The sequence below is a fragment of the Panulirus ornatus genome, chromosome 8 (assembly GCF_036320965.1).
Source record: "Panulirus ornatus isolate Po-2019 chromosome 8, ASM3632096v1, whole genome shotgun sequence".
NCBI classification, from domain to species: Eukaryota; Metazoa; Arthropoda; class Malacostraca; order Decapoda; family Palinuridae; genus Panulirus; species Panulirus ornatus.
The window spans coordinates 1,445,886-1,463,248 of record NC_092231.1 but is presented as its reverse complement, the minus strand read 5'-3'; the positions used below and the strand labels follow the sequence as shown (position 1 = coordinate 1,463,248).

The 17,363-nt window shown below is 45.7% G+C and overlaps 1 protein-coding gene across 8 annotated transcripts in view; it reads right to left on the bottom strand.

The window, feature by feature from the left end:
- The window catches only part of alpha-Man-IIb (alpha-Mannosidase class II b), a 1,285,879-nt gene that overhangs the window by 27,648 nt on the left and 1,240,868 nt on the right, over positions 1–17,363 (bottom strand). For all 8 annotated transcript variants that reach the window (XM_071663884.1, XM_071663880.1, XM_071663881.1 and 5 more), the window contains one exon: positions 1,198–1,370. In XM_071663884.1, coding sequence (XP_071519985.1) covers positions 1,198–1,370 — 173 coding nt within the window. The remainder of the gene's footprint in view (positions 1–1,197; positions 1,371–17,363) is intronic.

Here is a 17,363-nt window from a genome sequence, read left to right as displayed (position 1 = left end):
ACCTCACCACTTGGGCACGATGCGTCGGTTGGTACTGTCCTTAGGAATGACTGTACGATCAACGAGCACGGTAATTCGACTCTTGATGACAACAAACCTGATTCTGGTAGATCGGACAGACCGTCCATGTAATAGGAAGGTTTAAACCCCAGACTGGAAACTATCCACTCTTAGCTGATAACGCCATCGACCTCGACCGAAGCAGACGACTGCATTCCTGCCAAGGTTATCCAACTTTATCTAACAGCCATATGAACCGGTCAGAGCTGGTCCAGGAGAAATGACCATTAAATATAAAAGGCAAATACGACTGAGATGCGAGGATATGATCCTCCACAGCCACAAGAGAGAGCATCTGTAGATCATTAACACGATTCAAACCTTCGTTTTCCCTCCAAAGTTCGACAACAAAAACTCGGTTTCCAACATGTCCTCTTGCCTCTGGTGTGCGGTGAACACTACGTTTCAGTGCAACACTAATACTATATAGTAAAGCTGCAGGAGTGAGGAAAAACTGTAACCGACTACACTGTAATTTAACTCGTCTGAAGTTATAAATATGTTAATTTTCATGTAAATCAGCAGTGACTTACAACTTAAGTTAGTAATATTGAGGTTAAGGACGGTCGAACTAGCCACCCTCCGTATGGCGGGCTACGTCGAGTCCGACTCTACGCTACGTCCAGAGTCCGACGCTACGCTACGTCCAGAGTTCGACGCTACGCTACGTCCAGAGTCCGAGGATACGTCCCTTGGTTATGATGACCTGGCCTCTTATAACGCTTAAGGGTCAGGCCAGTGGTTATACCGCGTACTTAGGAAGTAATGTCCTCAGCATTGAATAACAAAGACAAGATAATGAATATTGAAAACTTACACAATAAAATGTAAAGCACAATCTATAGGCAAACTTGTCCAAGTGTCAAGCACACCAGCGTTTACCCAGTGGTCCATAGTCTTAACTTACCCGTGTCCTTCCTTAATACCTAATCTTAACTACATATTCTATGAGAAAACATTGAACGAGCATGAATCAATATCACCATAATACTCAATACACATCAGGCATAAGTAAATTAAATAATCATAACAATAAAAGGTGAAAATAATAGTATTATAAACAAACGTAACAGGCGACTGAGGACATTTAAACGTTGCAAGAGATAAAATGAAAACAGTTTCTTACTTGTGTCTTACCTTTCGTACCAGAGAGACAAGAAGGATATCTCGGACCATATGAAGGTCATATTCGAATGGACCCTGAGGTATTCGATCATGTTTTGCAGGATCTTACTGGTCTGGTGGAAGTAGTACTCTTCGTAGGTCTTGAGCCATCCCGGGTCGTTGTGTGAGTGGGGCATCAGGAACACCTGCACCACAGAAAACGATATTAGAGAATGGAAATTTTTACCACAAACTTTTATATTAGATACTGGCAGTAGCTAGCTTACTCTGAGTAGGGCATTATAAGATTATCAAAATGTTCTTAACTTACGCTAGCTATTCTAAGCAAGTTACGTGAACATTTACTAATCTAGATGAAATGGTTATATTGAGATATCTATCCATACCATCACTAGGATTATGTATATACAACCTCTGGACCACATCCTAAACCCAAGCCTCGTTTGCTGAAGCGAAACAAGGACTTTCACGTCCATGAAGTGCTTCTTAAAACTTTCGCTTTCCACAGTAAGTTGACTCAAGGGAATTTGGATTAGCTTCGCTTGGATGAATTTGACACAACACATGTATAGCATATTTCACAGATAGCATATAAAACGTATAAAAAACTTATTTTCAATGCACTCCTCATAATATATAATTCAAACTGATTGACAGCACAAAGTAAAGTGTGGATCAATATGATTGCATGAAAATGGAACTGAACTAAATCAAAATTAAAAAGACTTCATGATGAAGAAAAACTATCAAAGAATTGAGCGAAGTTACTAGCACCAGTACAGAAGAATTAAAGATTAGTTTCAAACAAGTTAGATCATCAGCACTTATTCCATAAAATTATATCGCTATACATAAACGAACTCTCATCAAAACCTGCTACTGTAGGTACTAATGTTAAAACACCAGCTTTTGTTCCATACCTTCGATAAGGCCACTCTCTCTATACATACCACCTTCATACATAAAATGTTTCCGCTGCAACTGGTCTCCAATCCTTCTAGCATCGTCATCTGTATTACTCTCGGCCATGATCAGTTCTCTCGCAACATCTACCCATCTGCCACACATCTACCTCTCACTGTACTTGCTACATTGCTGCTCCTCGTCTTCGTGACCAACCTATCATGCGCCATACATTCGCAAAAGTCTCTCATCCATGCGTCTTTCTAATAACTTCTTTACACCATAAAACCTCATTTTCATTTTGTCTATCCTCCTGATTCTAAATATATTACACAAGTTATCCATCTCTACTGCCCTTCTTTTGCCTCATCTTATACAGATGCAAGATACATCATCAAACCTCTCTAAGTCTTAACCAAAGGCGATTGGCTCCCGGGGTCTATTCACATCATGATGTCATTGACCTTTCTGATGTTCTGTTTCTTAATCTCGCCTTAGCAATAGTCACGTTGTACGAATACCAGCAACTGTCTGTGCTACTGAGTATTCTAAATTCTGATAATTCAACACGAGGAACACACCTGCAGGGTTCCTGTAGCTTCAAGGCTGCGGAACAGTCCCAAGCAGGGCAATTATGGACACCTTTTGAATGAGAAATTCCTCCACAAAACTGTACTCCTTTTCGTTTACTAACGATGACACATCCTCGCCGAAGGTGACTTTCCACTCGTGGTACAACCTCAAGCAGACGGTCCTAAGTTAATTCATGACCGTCATCAGGCAGACAATGAGTGCTGCTAACACATACTACAGACTCACAGGTCTTGGTGAGAGAAAATATAATATACAAGACGAGATCTTTACTGTGGCTCGGTACGTTGCTAAGTTGAAGGAGACTTGTTATATTCAAGGCAGTTACGGACCCAAGTGTGAACAACAAAATAAGGATGATGAAGACAGAAGGTACAAGCGTAAGATCTGACCTAAAAAGGAAATCTGACGAGAAGCCAAACTCCTTCGAATATATTAGACGAAATATAAGTTGAATTTGTTAAAATGAATATCAAGAATGGTTAAACTAAACTGCATAATGAAAGCCACTTGATGTACAGTTCTAGAGAGAGATGTTTAACTTTCTACATAAGTAATGAACTCCAAGTCAACAGTGAAGAGTTCAAATATTTAGATAAGAAAAGTGTTTGAATTGGAAAGACGCCAACGGATGTAGGAGAGCCTGTGTGAAAAATGAAGGTTTACACCAAGCTGATAATGGCAACGTAAAATGATTAGCTCATGAGGGAGAGAGAGTATTGTTGGCAGAGAGTATCAACAGCCTCACCAGGTATGGTTCAGAGGAAGCCGAAGTGAAAAATGAAGCAGCGAGATATATGGATGAGGCGGTGAGTGAGATGGTGAAAGATGAAGTTGAATATATCTTTATCCCTTGAGTACGACGACCTCACACCGTGAGTATATCTCTGGAATGCGATAATTTTCTTTTATTGCACTCAAGCAATATTCTATAGCCTGCACTAGGAACCTATTCATGATAACGCAATCACCTTTGAATGCACAACCGGTCATTAGATTAGAATATGAATGTTCTGTGCACTGGACATGACATTTGTGGCAGTATAATAATGTATAGATTTTCATGTTTATTTAATTGTAAAAACATCTGTAATCCTTCAACACAAACTACACGAAAGCACAGCCTAGCTATATGTGGGTTGGACTAGCTGAAGACGTGGGACGGTAATGGCAGTCGGGTCTTCACGGTGATGCGCGGATTTGTCATGAAAAAGGCGGGAGAAATCCCCCACATTGTTTACTTTACTGAAAATGCAGGAAAAGTGTAAGGCCTCCCACTTTTATTTGGAAAAGAATTCCCAAACAGTAGACCAACGAGGATATTATACATTCCCAGTCATCACTTATCAAGAGGTACCATTATCAGCTTAAACTATTCAAATTCATAGTCTTTGTTATATTCGTCACTATTCACTGAAGGCAGCAGCATAAGAAAATTGTTTACACACATACTGCAACTATATCTATGTCAACATGAGCTTAACCCTATACTTACCATGACACATAAATCATTACGAGTCTTGCTGGTTTTATATCCTTGAGCGGGTAAAGACTAATGATACACCTCTTCATCCTCGAAATGGAAGCTTTACATACAGCCATATTGCTCAAATATAATACACATATAAGACCACGGGAAGTTACAACTATGGCAATCCATTGCACACTACTGGGGCGGGGGAGGGGGGAACACCTACGGTTGGCCGGTCAGCCAGCCCCCATGTTGGCCGACGGGCTTTTGTTATCTATGTGTAGATATCTTTACATCTATTGTCTCTACAACGTTTTCAGTTATATCTATAAAAACTGCCAGACACATGTGTGGACTATCTCCCTAGAATAAACGCTGGTAGGGAAAAGTTATCCCCTTTTGCAAAACAGATAAAAAGGACCTCAATCCCATGCCTGTAACAGCCGAAGTCTTTTTACCCGTTATTTGAAGATATCTTGTGAACAACTGGACAAGAGAAAAATCACGGCACCAGTGCAGCTCATCATTCTACAAATTTTACCATCAATGACAGTTTACCAAACACTGCATTCAATAGTGACATGAAGCTGAATACTGATCAATTCACTTTCAAAAACTTTTCACTGATACTTTTACAAAATTGGAGCTTCCAAGATGTCGCCATAAAAACTGGTGTGGGGTACCCGTCCTGGTCATTTAATTTTGGTTTGGAGCGGTTACCCCGTTAGCTATATACTATACACAGGACGGGGGCCTCCAGGGGAAGAGGAAGAAAAGCCAGAGAGAGCTGTAGGGAAGGTTCTGGTTTATCGTATCATTCTTTCATGTACCTCAGTAGGATAACTTAGTACACTACTATTGACGAAAGACGCAACAAGAAGAAATAACTCATGCCACTATTATATAATTCACACAGTACATCAGATGGGAGGGACTAAATATACGGCATGTCAACGACTGGGAATAAATAGCCATCCAGGTTTCTCTAATCTATCTTGACCAGTTATATTCTTTAACATCCATGTTTTCCCGAGTGTACAGCGGATCACAGCACACTGTACAACACTGGGGGAAACTGATGGTACTGTTATTGACGGATATATATGAAATAATCAGGTTTGGCCATTACCAGCGTATGGTGGAGGTGCATTACCACTGGGCGGGAGTACAGACGCATATTTACCCGTCATGTTGCCGTCACTACCACCACCCTGTATACCCCCCTCCCCCCCCACGGCCCAATCATTAGCCACAGAGGCCGCAACATCCAGGGCTGGTGAGAGATAATTTCCATACGAATAGAGAGGACCTGGCGGGAGTCCTCACAGATACCGCCGCTGCTGCTTGCTGATAACGCCCCCCTCCCCTCCCCAACCCCCCCACCCCCACCCTGCAGCAATACAGGAGGAGAAGGGTGGGGGGGGGGGACGCAAACACCAGCAGATCTGCGGGGGGGGGGGGGGGAGTAATAAGCAGATCAAGTTTCAAGTATACTTAGAATAATCAGCTCCATGATGAGCATGACGGTACGATCCCTGAGCATGACGGTACGATCCCTGAGCATGACGGTACGATCCCTGAGCATGACGGTACGATCCCTGAGCATGACGGTACGATCCCTGAGCATGACGGTACGATCCCTGAGCATGACGGTACGATCCCTGAGCATGACGGTACGATCCCTGAGCATGACGGTACGATCCCTGAGCATGACGGTACGATCCATGAGCATGACGGTACGATCCCTGAGCATGACGGTACGATCCCTGAGCATGACGGTACGATCCCTGAGCATGACGGTACGATCCCTGAGCATGACGGTACGATCCCTGAGCATGACGGTACGATCCCTGAGCATGACGGTACGATCCCTAAGCACGATTACACGATCCTTGGACATAACGGCCAGGTCAGTGGTGTCAGGTCAGGTGTATGGTCACACCATCGTACTGCAGGATCGTATCGTCGTGCTCAAGGGTCCAACAGTCGTACATCATTAGTTAAATGACTAAAACAACTTCGATGACATACGACACGATGTTGCCGATAAGAACTACAGCTGTGCCACTCACCCCCAACAGCTGCGCCACTATCCTTCTGCATCTGCGCCATTACACCATACAGCTGCGCCACTATATCCATCAATAACATCGAGACAAACACACGAACACCATTACCCAGGTAAGCCCGACACACACACACACACACACACACACACACACACACACACACGTCAAAAGAGACCGCTGGAGAAAAGTAACCAATGATGTCGTTTCGCAGTTCTAATAAAATTTCATTTAATTACAGAAACTTGTGTATATGAGGTGGGCTGGTGGCGGAGGGTGGGCCGGCATACCGATGGGGCCCACGCTGCTGTGTTGTATGGCAAAACTTTCCTTTTATTCACGTTAAGAAATTACTTTTATTGTTCTGGTTCAGCTGACACACTTGTTTTATTGTTTACAAACAGAACGTTATTTCAGGAGGTGACGTATGTCTGGCGCTCCGCTCCCCCGCTCACAACACAGCCAACGACCAGGCTTGACGAGCATGTTTTATCTTCGCTGGTGGTACGGTGGGTACGGTGGTGGTGGTGGGAGGGTGGGAAATGGTGGCAGGGTAGGTGGTAGGTGGTGCCGGCGGCTGTCCCATCTTGGTTCCCAGGCGGGCTAGCAGCGGCGGGTCGTGAGGGGACAGCGGGGGACGGACGGGATGGTTGGCGACGGGCTGGTGGTGGAGTAAGACAGAGGCAGCCAATAAAGCCAGAAATAACACGGCCAGCCTTCCACAAACACTGGAATATGACGCTATTGAAGCCTAGCCCTGCATATCTCCGGCCAGGCGTACCCATTATCGACCATACTCCCTCTCCATGCTGAAGGTTCCTAAGTCACAGGTGCCACGACTCCTGCCTGCCTAACATTCTCTGTATTGTGAATCATCAAATGTTATGTTACAACACATATAATCTTCTCTTAACTAACGAGTCCTTTATTACAGTCACTGGTGAAGCTCTCAAATCTAAGTGTGGGGAAATCATTCTCACTCTTTACATGTCAATATTGCGTCCCCATCTTGAATGGTGTGTTCAGTTTTGGTGAGAGTACAGCTTCGAGCTACCAAGATGATTGCTTGACTGAGAAACAAACACTGTGAGAGCTGAGAAAACAACTTATATTCATTTACCAGAAAAAGAGAAGGTCAAGAGGTGATCTAATACAGATACTCAAGATTATCTAAGACTTCGGTAACCTTGATCTGACAAGCTGGCCGAGGCTTGAGTCTTCTGATTCCACTTGTGTTGGTTACAAACTCGTGGGTAAACGTTTGACCTCGTATGAGGCGATGTACATCTTCCTCAGCAGGATTGTTAACATGATTTACCAGTTAGTGTTGATGGAAAGCATCACCACAGATACTTCTCTGAAGAAACTTGGTAAATGTTTCGCTTCAAGTTCACGACTGAGATTATTTGAGTCTCTTTAGTTCCATGAACAGTTTGTTGGTTTATCCCTTAACAAACATCTGTGCGCGATTCTATTCTTACCACACTGGTCTGGGAGCTTCCCCACATCTTACACAAACAGCCTTGGAATTGGTCTGTTGTTGTATGATTTCCTTATGTAGCACTCCCCCCCCCCTCCCCTTCCCCCAATCGTTACACCTTCAAACGTCATCTTTACTTGCGTCACCTGTACACGTCATGTCCACCCAAACCTACGTCTACTTGCGTCACCGTCATCTTCCTTTGTCTGCGTCATGTTCCTCGAAATTCGTCCCTACTCTACGTGATATAAGACAGCTGGTTCAGGGTCACAACAGCTCTGGTCTTGCGTCACAACAGGTGATGTAGCGTCACAACAGGTGATGTAGCGTCACAACAGCTCTGGTCTAGCGTCACCACTTCCCACGAAAGAAATGGAACGACGGAGTCGCAACTCCAGCGCGTCAGTCCTGTGCGTCATACATACACATCAGCAGCGGCCACACCACCGTGGCTGGGACATAACCATCACCCACTGTATGTATGTACGGTAGACCTGGTCGACCCAGCAGGTGGCAGACGATGTTTCTAAATACAAGAGTTGATGTCATGATGAAAGGTGATCAGTTAGGTTAAAATTGACTTTGAGCTGTTTTTCGAGCGACAAGATGAGGTATACATGACTGCCTGCCTGTGCAATCTCCTGTAAAAGATGGTGTTTTCCTACGTTGTGTTCCACAGGTGTGGGTGGTGTGGTCTGATGTAGGGGGTGGGTGAGGTGCAGTGTGAGGCGGACGCTGCTCCGCGCAAGGGTGGTGTGGTATGGGGGGGCCGAGGAAGACGCCCCTGACGCAGGACTGGTGGGGTCTGCAGAGGGCCAGACGCCCCTGACGCAGGACTAGTGTGGTCTGAGATGGCCAGACGCTGGTGACAGCAGGACTGAAGAGAGGAACTTTCTCCTCCGCCAGAGAGCTATACAGCAGAGGTATCATACTGTGTTGACGGGGACAAAGCCACCCTGGGAAAAAGAAAACTAATTCCCTTCATAACATCAACCACAATGACAGTGTACTGATGGTGATGGGTGGGCGGCTGATGGTGATGGGTGGGCGGCTGATGGTGATGGGTGAGCGGTTGACGGTGAAGGGTGGGCGGTGTGCGAGGCAGAAACAAAACCACTTGCCCCCCACAGTAATGACATCAGCCTACAGACCTCAGGTTTAGCTCTATTGGCCTTCTGTGACCACGCTCTGTATGGCTCCTCCGCTCGAGAGAGAGAGAGAGAGAGAGAGAGAGAGAGAGAGAGAGAGAGAGAGAGAGAGAGAGAGAGAGAGAGAGAGAGAGAGAGAGAGAGAGAGGTTTTACGTGAACAGTAAAATGATCCTTCACTCTTTCAAGAGTCGTTTGCTCTAATCCACATAGAAAACTTCTATGTACGTCACAGATTCGCGAAAGTGACTAGGCTACTATGTTCACAAGTACTATATATATATATATATATATATATATATATATGGAGAGAAGCTGGAGGAAGTGAAGTGTTTTAGATATCTGGGAGTGGATCTGGCAGCGGATGGAACCATGGAAGCGGAAGTGGATCATAGGGTGGGGGAGGGGGTGAAAATTCTGGGGGCCTTGAAGAATGTGTGGAAGTCGAGAACATTATCTCGGAAAGCAAAAATGGGTATGTTTGAAGGAATAGTGGTTCCAACAATGTTGTATGGTTGCGAGGCGTGGGCTATGGATAGAGTTGTGCGCAGGAGGATGGATGTGCTGGAAATGAGATGTTTGAGGACAATGTGTGGTGTGAGGTGGTTTGATCGAGTGAGTAACGTAAGGGTAAGAGAGATGTGTGGAAATAAAAAGAGCGTGGTTGAGAGAGCAGAAGAGGGTGTTTTGAAGTGGTTTGGGCACATGGAGAGAATGAGTGAGGAAAGATTGACCAAGAAGATATATGTGTCGGAGGTGGAGGGAACGAGGAGAAGAGGGAGACCAAATTGGAGGTGGAAAGATGGAGTGAAAAAGATTTTGTGTGATCGGGGCCTGAACATGCAGGAGGGTGAAAGGAGGGCAAGGAATAGAGTGAATTGGAGCGATGTGGTAAACCGGGGTTGACGTGCTGTCAGTGGATTGAATCAAGGCATGTGAAGCGTCTGGGGTAAACCATGGAAAGCTGTGTAGGTATGTATATTTGCGTGTGTGGACGTATGTATATACATGTGTATGGGGGGGGGGGGTTGGGCCATTTCTTTCGTCTGTTTCCTTGCGCTACCTCGCAAACGCGGGAGACAGCGACAAAGTATAATAAAAAAAATAAATGATATATATATATATATATATATATATATATATATATATATATATATATATATATATATATATATATCTACGTAAAAGTTACGGGATATATGAATAAACTTAGTTTTGTTTCGTGAAGAATGATAATGTTTTGTCACAACACTTCATACAATTTCTTCTACAACACAAACAGTTTAGGGAAACTAATGCGTGATGACAACTGACATACGGGCACCATTGCCCTCCTCAGTGGGAGTTTGACATGAGTTGCTATGGACAATGTTTGGCGGCGGAGACCAGAGGGAACTTCAAAAGTGCTCACGATTCTCTGATTTTCAAAATTTTGAGCGACTTTATCACTAACACAGGTTTAAACTAGACTAGTTCTTGTAACTAGTAGAGTGAGTACATGCAGGGGGATCGTACCAGAGGGTGCTCATGCTGCTGTTCACAGACCATCACCCAACTCTGCACAATATCTGTAAAGTTTTAGTTCTCCATGATGCTCCTCACCCAGGGGTATGTATGCTCCCACTCAGTATCCACCGTCACCTTCCTGCCTAACCTTAGCCTCTTACTTATACTACTTATTCTATTCACCCACTAATACCCATGGCTCTATACCTCTTACTACTCCTAGGTACTTAATGCTACTACTAACTTGACTAAGTCTTTGGCTACCATTACTTTTACTACAACTATTCTTACTTCTACAACTTCAACAACAACATATACTGCTACTACTACTACTACTACTACTACAGCATTTAGCAAGCGATGGAGTAAGTGAGGTCTGTTATGTCGTCATCCCTACTGAACGTCATTTCACAATGTATATTCATATTTCTATCATAATATTCTGTCAGTCAACACGATACGATGGCATAGTAAAGATAAGAGTGTGTGGCAAGGATGAGGGTATAGTGAAGATGAAGTTGTAGTTAAGAAAAAAAAAGTCCATGTACCGTACCTCTCCTAGTGATCATAAGTCACTGCTTTCTTTATAATTGATCTTATATCATAATGCGCAAAGACAAAGCAATGATTGGTAAACTAAACGCACTAAGTTCGCCATAACATTCCAGGCTGGACGAAACTGGAAAACAGAGCAACAAGGAAGTGTATCGCGTCTTGTTGCATCTCTTGCTCTAACCCACTACCGTCTGTCTCTCTGCTGCTTATCTTCGCCAACTCTGGGCTCACCTCTGTACATCCTTAGCGACACACAAACACACAGACAAACTTTTATTGCTCACACAATCGGAATAAAATACATTTGCTCCCATGAAAAACATTTACCGACCTCACTGTGTGGAGTAAATTGATCAGCAGCGGCTTCGACCCCACAAACACAACAGCCAGGCCACTGCCTGTCGTCGGAAAAGGAATTTAAAGTGAGAGAATATTCTCTCCTGTACTAAACAACAAACATGGCGGGTACGGCTAAGGTGAAATATTGCTATGAGAAACCCTAACTGTTGTTTGTTCCTGTAGACCTACGAGACTGACTTGAAAGGAATGAAAGATTTATTGATATCTGAGAGAGAGAGAGAGAGAGAGAGAGAGAGAGAGAGAGAGAGAGAGAGAGAGAGAGAGAGAGAGAGAGAGAGTACCAGAATTAGAGTAACGACAGGGCTTTCTCGCAAGGTAGGACCAGCACTGAGCGCTCACACCGCGCGTATCTTAACACAGTTTACGGTCCTGCTATTCTGTCCTGCCACACACATGTATGGTTGTCCATCACGGGATCATCTGGAACAATTTTGCGCCACTTTTTCACTCTTATCTGCAAGCTTCCATTGTTCACTCGCTGACGATATCCTGTTCCCATGGACAAAACATTGAAGTCTTTCAACCTCTCCTGCCAGACTCTCGAACATTTCGGACACAGTTTACGGCATTCTTTGTACATTTGATTATTCCTTCTTTCACGTTACGGTTTGAGTTTCAACAGATTTTTTTACTATCATTTACCATACAGATGATAACGTGCATCTGTCGTCTCCTCACATAAGGCTCTGCTGATCTACCTCTCTCAGCCTCCAGTGATGACCAACTCCTCCATTCCCTCAACTTTGCAGGTAAAATCCTTTTGAATTCTTTCTGTTTTGCTATTTTCAGTTCGTTTTGTTGCTGACCATAAACTACCACAGTATCCATTTGTTTCTAAAATTCATTGTACGTTTTCATCATTAGTTGTCTTATTTATGGGCAAAAGTTCACATCATTACCCCACTCTGTACCTGACTGGCAGATTCCGTTTTATACTCTCTCTCTCTCTCTCTCTCTCTCTCTCTCTCTCTCTCTCTCTCTCTCTCGAGAAGGGAGATAATAACAAGACGGCGAGAGAGTAAACGTCACGAGACGGGGAGAGCAGACAAGGTGTTGGCCTCACACACACACACACACACACACACACACACACACAGCCAGCTCGCCTGACACACACCACCTTAAGCAGGCTCTCCACGACCTCACCCTCACATTACTCCTCTTGACTTGCCTCTGTATGCTCCTCTCATGGCATGCACGCTCCTGGCGTGCCATACACGCTCCTGTCACAGCACAGACACACCTGTCGTGGCCTTCACACAGCGGCTAACAATTTGAGGAAGTGAAGGAGCTGAAAAAGAGGACGAACAGGAACTGAGACAAGCGAGTATCAACAAACTAGAAGAGAATTAGGTTAAGTGAGAGAGAGAGAGAGAGAGAGAGAGAGAGAGAGAGAGAGAGAGAGAGAGAGAGAGAGAGAGAGAGAGAGAGGAGACCATGTTTGTTACGCCCTTTGTAACAGAGCAGCCGCAGAGGCAGGTGTGCCGCCTCTCCTCCCCCCCTCCCCCTCCGCCACTCGTAATGACCCCGTATTTAACCCTAATTGCCACCAGGTAAGCGCGTCACAGAGATTCGTAGGTCGGTAATTACTCTCCTGGCAGAAGGATGCCGCCCATTACCACCCCAGTTGTCTGGAGGCACGCCATCTTGACTCAGGTCACAGGTCAACAGTCCTAGTCTACGATGTCGCGGGTCACAGGCACGTCCCGGATCGGGTCACAGGTGATGACTGAGTCTTGGAATGGGTCACAATTGATGGAAAGGTCTTGGTACAGACGACGTCAGCTTTAGAGGTCACGTCATAAGGTCTCGGGCTGGGTCGCAGGTCACTACATATCGTGTATTGAGTCCATGGTAAGTCACCAGGTCGGATGGTCAACACAACTTGACTGGCTGGACGCATAACTAGAAACGTACCATATCCAGGTCACAACACAACCTGACACGCAAAGTCGAAAATAACTATTTAAAAAATCAACGCAGGTCACACGTGAAACAAAGACCCATACTCTAACTAGGTCACTTGTTTACTACCCAGTCCTTCAATGTGGTCAGAGGTCACGATTTCAAGTAGGGCCTCCGGGGCCACCTTCTAGCCTAGGTCAGGGCCACGAGACGACATTCCCACTGTAGGTCACTCCAGTGATGAAGTCACCAACAGAATGCTAGGCCTGGTATTATAGACCCCAAACGAAATGTACAGCGTTGGCCACTCACTCGTGGTGTTTCAGGCAGCCTTACTACGTCAGCTGTCCTGGAGATCTGGTCTCCGTCGTACACGCTGACCTGAACCACTAAATGTGGCAACACCCACATGACTCGAGGTTAAGCTTATGAATAGGCAGGTATTTTAGCCTTGCCTTATGTACCACTGCTCAGCCTACGACGAGACACACAGGAACACTCGTCTTTCCATACCTCGAGATGGAAGATTATGGAGGACTGGGACCCATGGTCCTGGCAAAAAGATGACTGTTGTCCCCTTAAGCTCGACGGAACGACCCTTAAGGACGACGATACAACCTCACGAGCAGGACAGTACGACCCCACTAAACATTACGTTACGACCCTTGAACACGACAGTACAAGCGATGAGTAGGATTGGTAGTTAGTGAAGCCAATGGCGGGGCTCTGAAGTTTGGGACAAAGCCAGTGATGGGACTTTTGAAACTTGGGACGAGGCAAGTGATGGGACTTTGAAGCTAGGGGCGAAGCGAGTGATGGGACACTGAAAGGTGAGACTCCGAGAGGTATAATCGCACGAGAGAGAGAGAGAGAGAGAGAGAGAGAGAGAGAGAGAGAGAGAGAGGGGGGGGGGCAGGGGGTGGTACAGACTGAGGCATCGGTACAGCGCTGGACCAGTCGCAGGTGGAGGCGGACCGGGCCGTGCGGTGCGGGAGGTCTTGGCGGGATGATGGATGGAGGCAGCATGGCTCAGCCAGGATACCCGCCTGACAGTCACTGACAGATGAAAATGTCAGACGCATGTCAAGTGACGTCAGAGAAGGATGTCAAGTGATGATGCAATTGGCTGGTCGCATTCAGGAGATGGGGACATGAGGCCATTGATGTGCGAGATGGTGGGATGAAAGTAGGGGCAACGTACTGATATGGAGGGGTGGGTGGGGGCAGTGTGCTGGGGTGCAGGAGGGGAGGCAGAGGGGATTCTGGGATGTCTGAGGAAGGGGGGAGGGGAGCGGGCTGTACTGTGATGTTCAGGATGGAGTGGGTGGGATGGTTGGGATGGAGTGGGTGGGATGGTTGGGATGGAGTGGGTGGGATGGTTGGGTCACTAGGACAGAGGACCTCTGGTTGCTGGTATGTATGTAAGGGGTAAGTGTGTTAGGTGTAATGGGGGTGAGATAACGTACGGGGAATGGGGAGGAGGATGTAATGGGAGGGTCGAGAGGATCTTAGATCAATAACCTGTACTGAACATTTACCATTCCCGTCACTACAAGGTAATGTTTTTCTTACAACTTATAAGGAAACAAATTTATGTCCTCCAGCAAAGGTAAATCTTTCCCTACACTGTTATCGAAACCGGAAATAAATCTGACCGAATTCTGTAATCTCGAAATGTACTTTCGCTATAAATCCAGTAGGCCTCTGTAATCCCCTCACCAGAAATCCGGTTCCAGCTATAAATCCAACTATTAACTCAGGATTACTCAATCCGAAAAATAATCGACTCATAAATCCGGCCGCCTTAATTGATGTGAACATCCTAAATCCTTCCAGGTTACCTTCACTAGGACGGTGACGTGCTCGAGGCGCCTCTAGTTGTGGCGGAGGTGGTGGTGTGGTGCCTGTGGTGGTGGTGGTCATGGTTGTGGTGAAGTGCTCTTGGTGAAGGTGGTGACGTGGAAGATGTGGCGCTAGTGAGGTTAATACAGCAGTGGTGGTGGTGGTGGTAAAGGAAATGGTGCTAGTGATTAGAGTAGGTTAGGTGCTGATGGTGACTAGAAATGTGTGTGTGTGTGTGTGTGTTAAAAGTGGCAGATCGACCACAGGGGACAAGAACTTTACACATGTGGGGTGGCACTTCTTGCATCTGTCATACCGTCTCTATAATCTATCGTCTGCCATTACCGTCAACCAGTTGCCGTCCGTCCTCCCACACACACCTCACTCGCTCAGCTTCCTCGTGCGTCCTGCTGTCGTACATTTCATCTCGATCGTCGAGAACTGGTCCTGTTGAGGTCATCGTGGGCCTCGAGGACTCTCCAAGCGGGTGTCATGTCTCCATTTATCCTTTAATGTACTTGATGACTTTCCTCATTTCCTGGTAATCTCTTACCCTCAGTTTTGGCGCCATCTTCCCACCATCACACGGCGGACCTGCTCAGGCAGGACTCGGGGTCTCCTCACTGAGATGATAGCTTTACTGAAGACATTTTAGCGAGGGTTGAACATGGACCGGCGTTATCATCTGATAACCTGAAGGTTTTATATGATCTAAGAGACCGAATGCTTCTCTCGTGACCGTTCTAGTGTGATTTCCTTTATGTTGAGCCTAAGTTCTGATACACTATCTGTCTCTGACATGGTCTGTCTTGTAACGATGCCCCCTAGTACGAGTGCCAGAGTTTGGCGTCTTCTGATCCTTTCCCCATCTTCATTACTCAACACTTCTTGACTATCAAGTCATCTGTCTGATCACTGATGCATTTTGTCTAGGTCTTGTCGCAACACACTCTCTCTCTCCCCTCATACTTGGCCTTCGGTTTGGTATTAGTTTTAAAAATTTAGATCGTGTGTGATGTAAGTCTCTCTCTGGCCAATCATTTACACACGTTTAAATTGGAATAATTGTAAAACCTGAGCCCTGAGGGACCCTATTTGTTCCTTTCACCTGACCTAACCAAACCTCTCCTGGCACCAGTCCTCTGCTCTCTCTCTCCCAGTTACGTGATGTTCGATCAATTAAGGAGCCTTCCCCTGATACCTGACTCCAGATACACGAGGAGAAATTTGCTAAAAACTTCGGGGGAAAATGATATGAATATCACAGTTGCACCTCGACTTAATGTGATATCAACAAACTCGTGAAGCGACACAAGACGTCCTCAGGTGTCGAGCAACAACACTCTCTCTGTACCACTTAATTCTGCGTCCACCTCCACCATCATCTTCCTCTGATCCTTTTTAAAAAACTGATTTTGGTTTTTCTGGCATTTTTTTTCTTGTTTTTCTCTTTGTTCTAAGTATCTGCACTTGTCTAGTTGATTCTTTTGGTCTGTCACTGTCTCTTCCTCTGCCTCTCATCTCTCTCTCTCTCTCTCTCTCTCTCTCTCTCTCTCTCTCTCTCTCTCTCGGCCTACTACACCCAGTCCTCCCGCAGGCCACACTTCTTCCTTCAGTCTGTCACCAAAACGTTACCTTATTTCCCTCGTTCATCCAACCTGGATCTACGTTACTCAATTTCCCCCTCAATTTCCTGTTCAGTTGACCTCTCATCACCACCTGGAATCCGATTACTCGTCATCATCCGTCCATATGACCGAGACGTTCCTCTCCCTCCCATGGCCGCCCTCACGCCCACAGACTCTGCAGTGGTCTCCTTCCAGCTCTGTGGCCACAGCTGGTGTCGTGGGGGCACCACAATGGTGTACCTCGTCCTCCTGGTGACTGTACAGTTCACGTTGTTATGCATCAAGCTGCTGCTCCACACGAACATCAACACACCAGATTGTACCGACGCGGCGCGCGCGCGCGCGCGTGTGTGTGTGTGTGTGTGTGTGTGTGTGTGTGTGTGTGTGTGTGTGTGTGTGAGAGAGAGAGAGAGAGAGAGAGAGAGAGAGAGAGAGAGAGAGAGAGAGAGAGAGTAATTATTGATATACAGAGTACTGAGAAGGTGGTCTACACCTGCGGGTCCCTATCTCTTCAACTCTACCATCCACACAAGTCCTTAAACTTGTGTACACTAGGAGCATTCGCAGTTTCATCTGTTACTTGACTCCGCTGATCGATGACTCATAGAAGTACTTCTTTATATCTTCTATAACATGTTTGTTGCTAAATTTCATGTCAGGTTTTCTTGTTGTTCTATGTTTGTGCACGTGACTGTGTATAATCTTACGGTTACGCATGTACGTC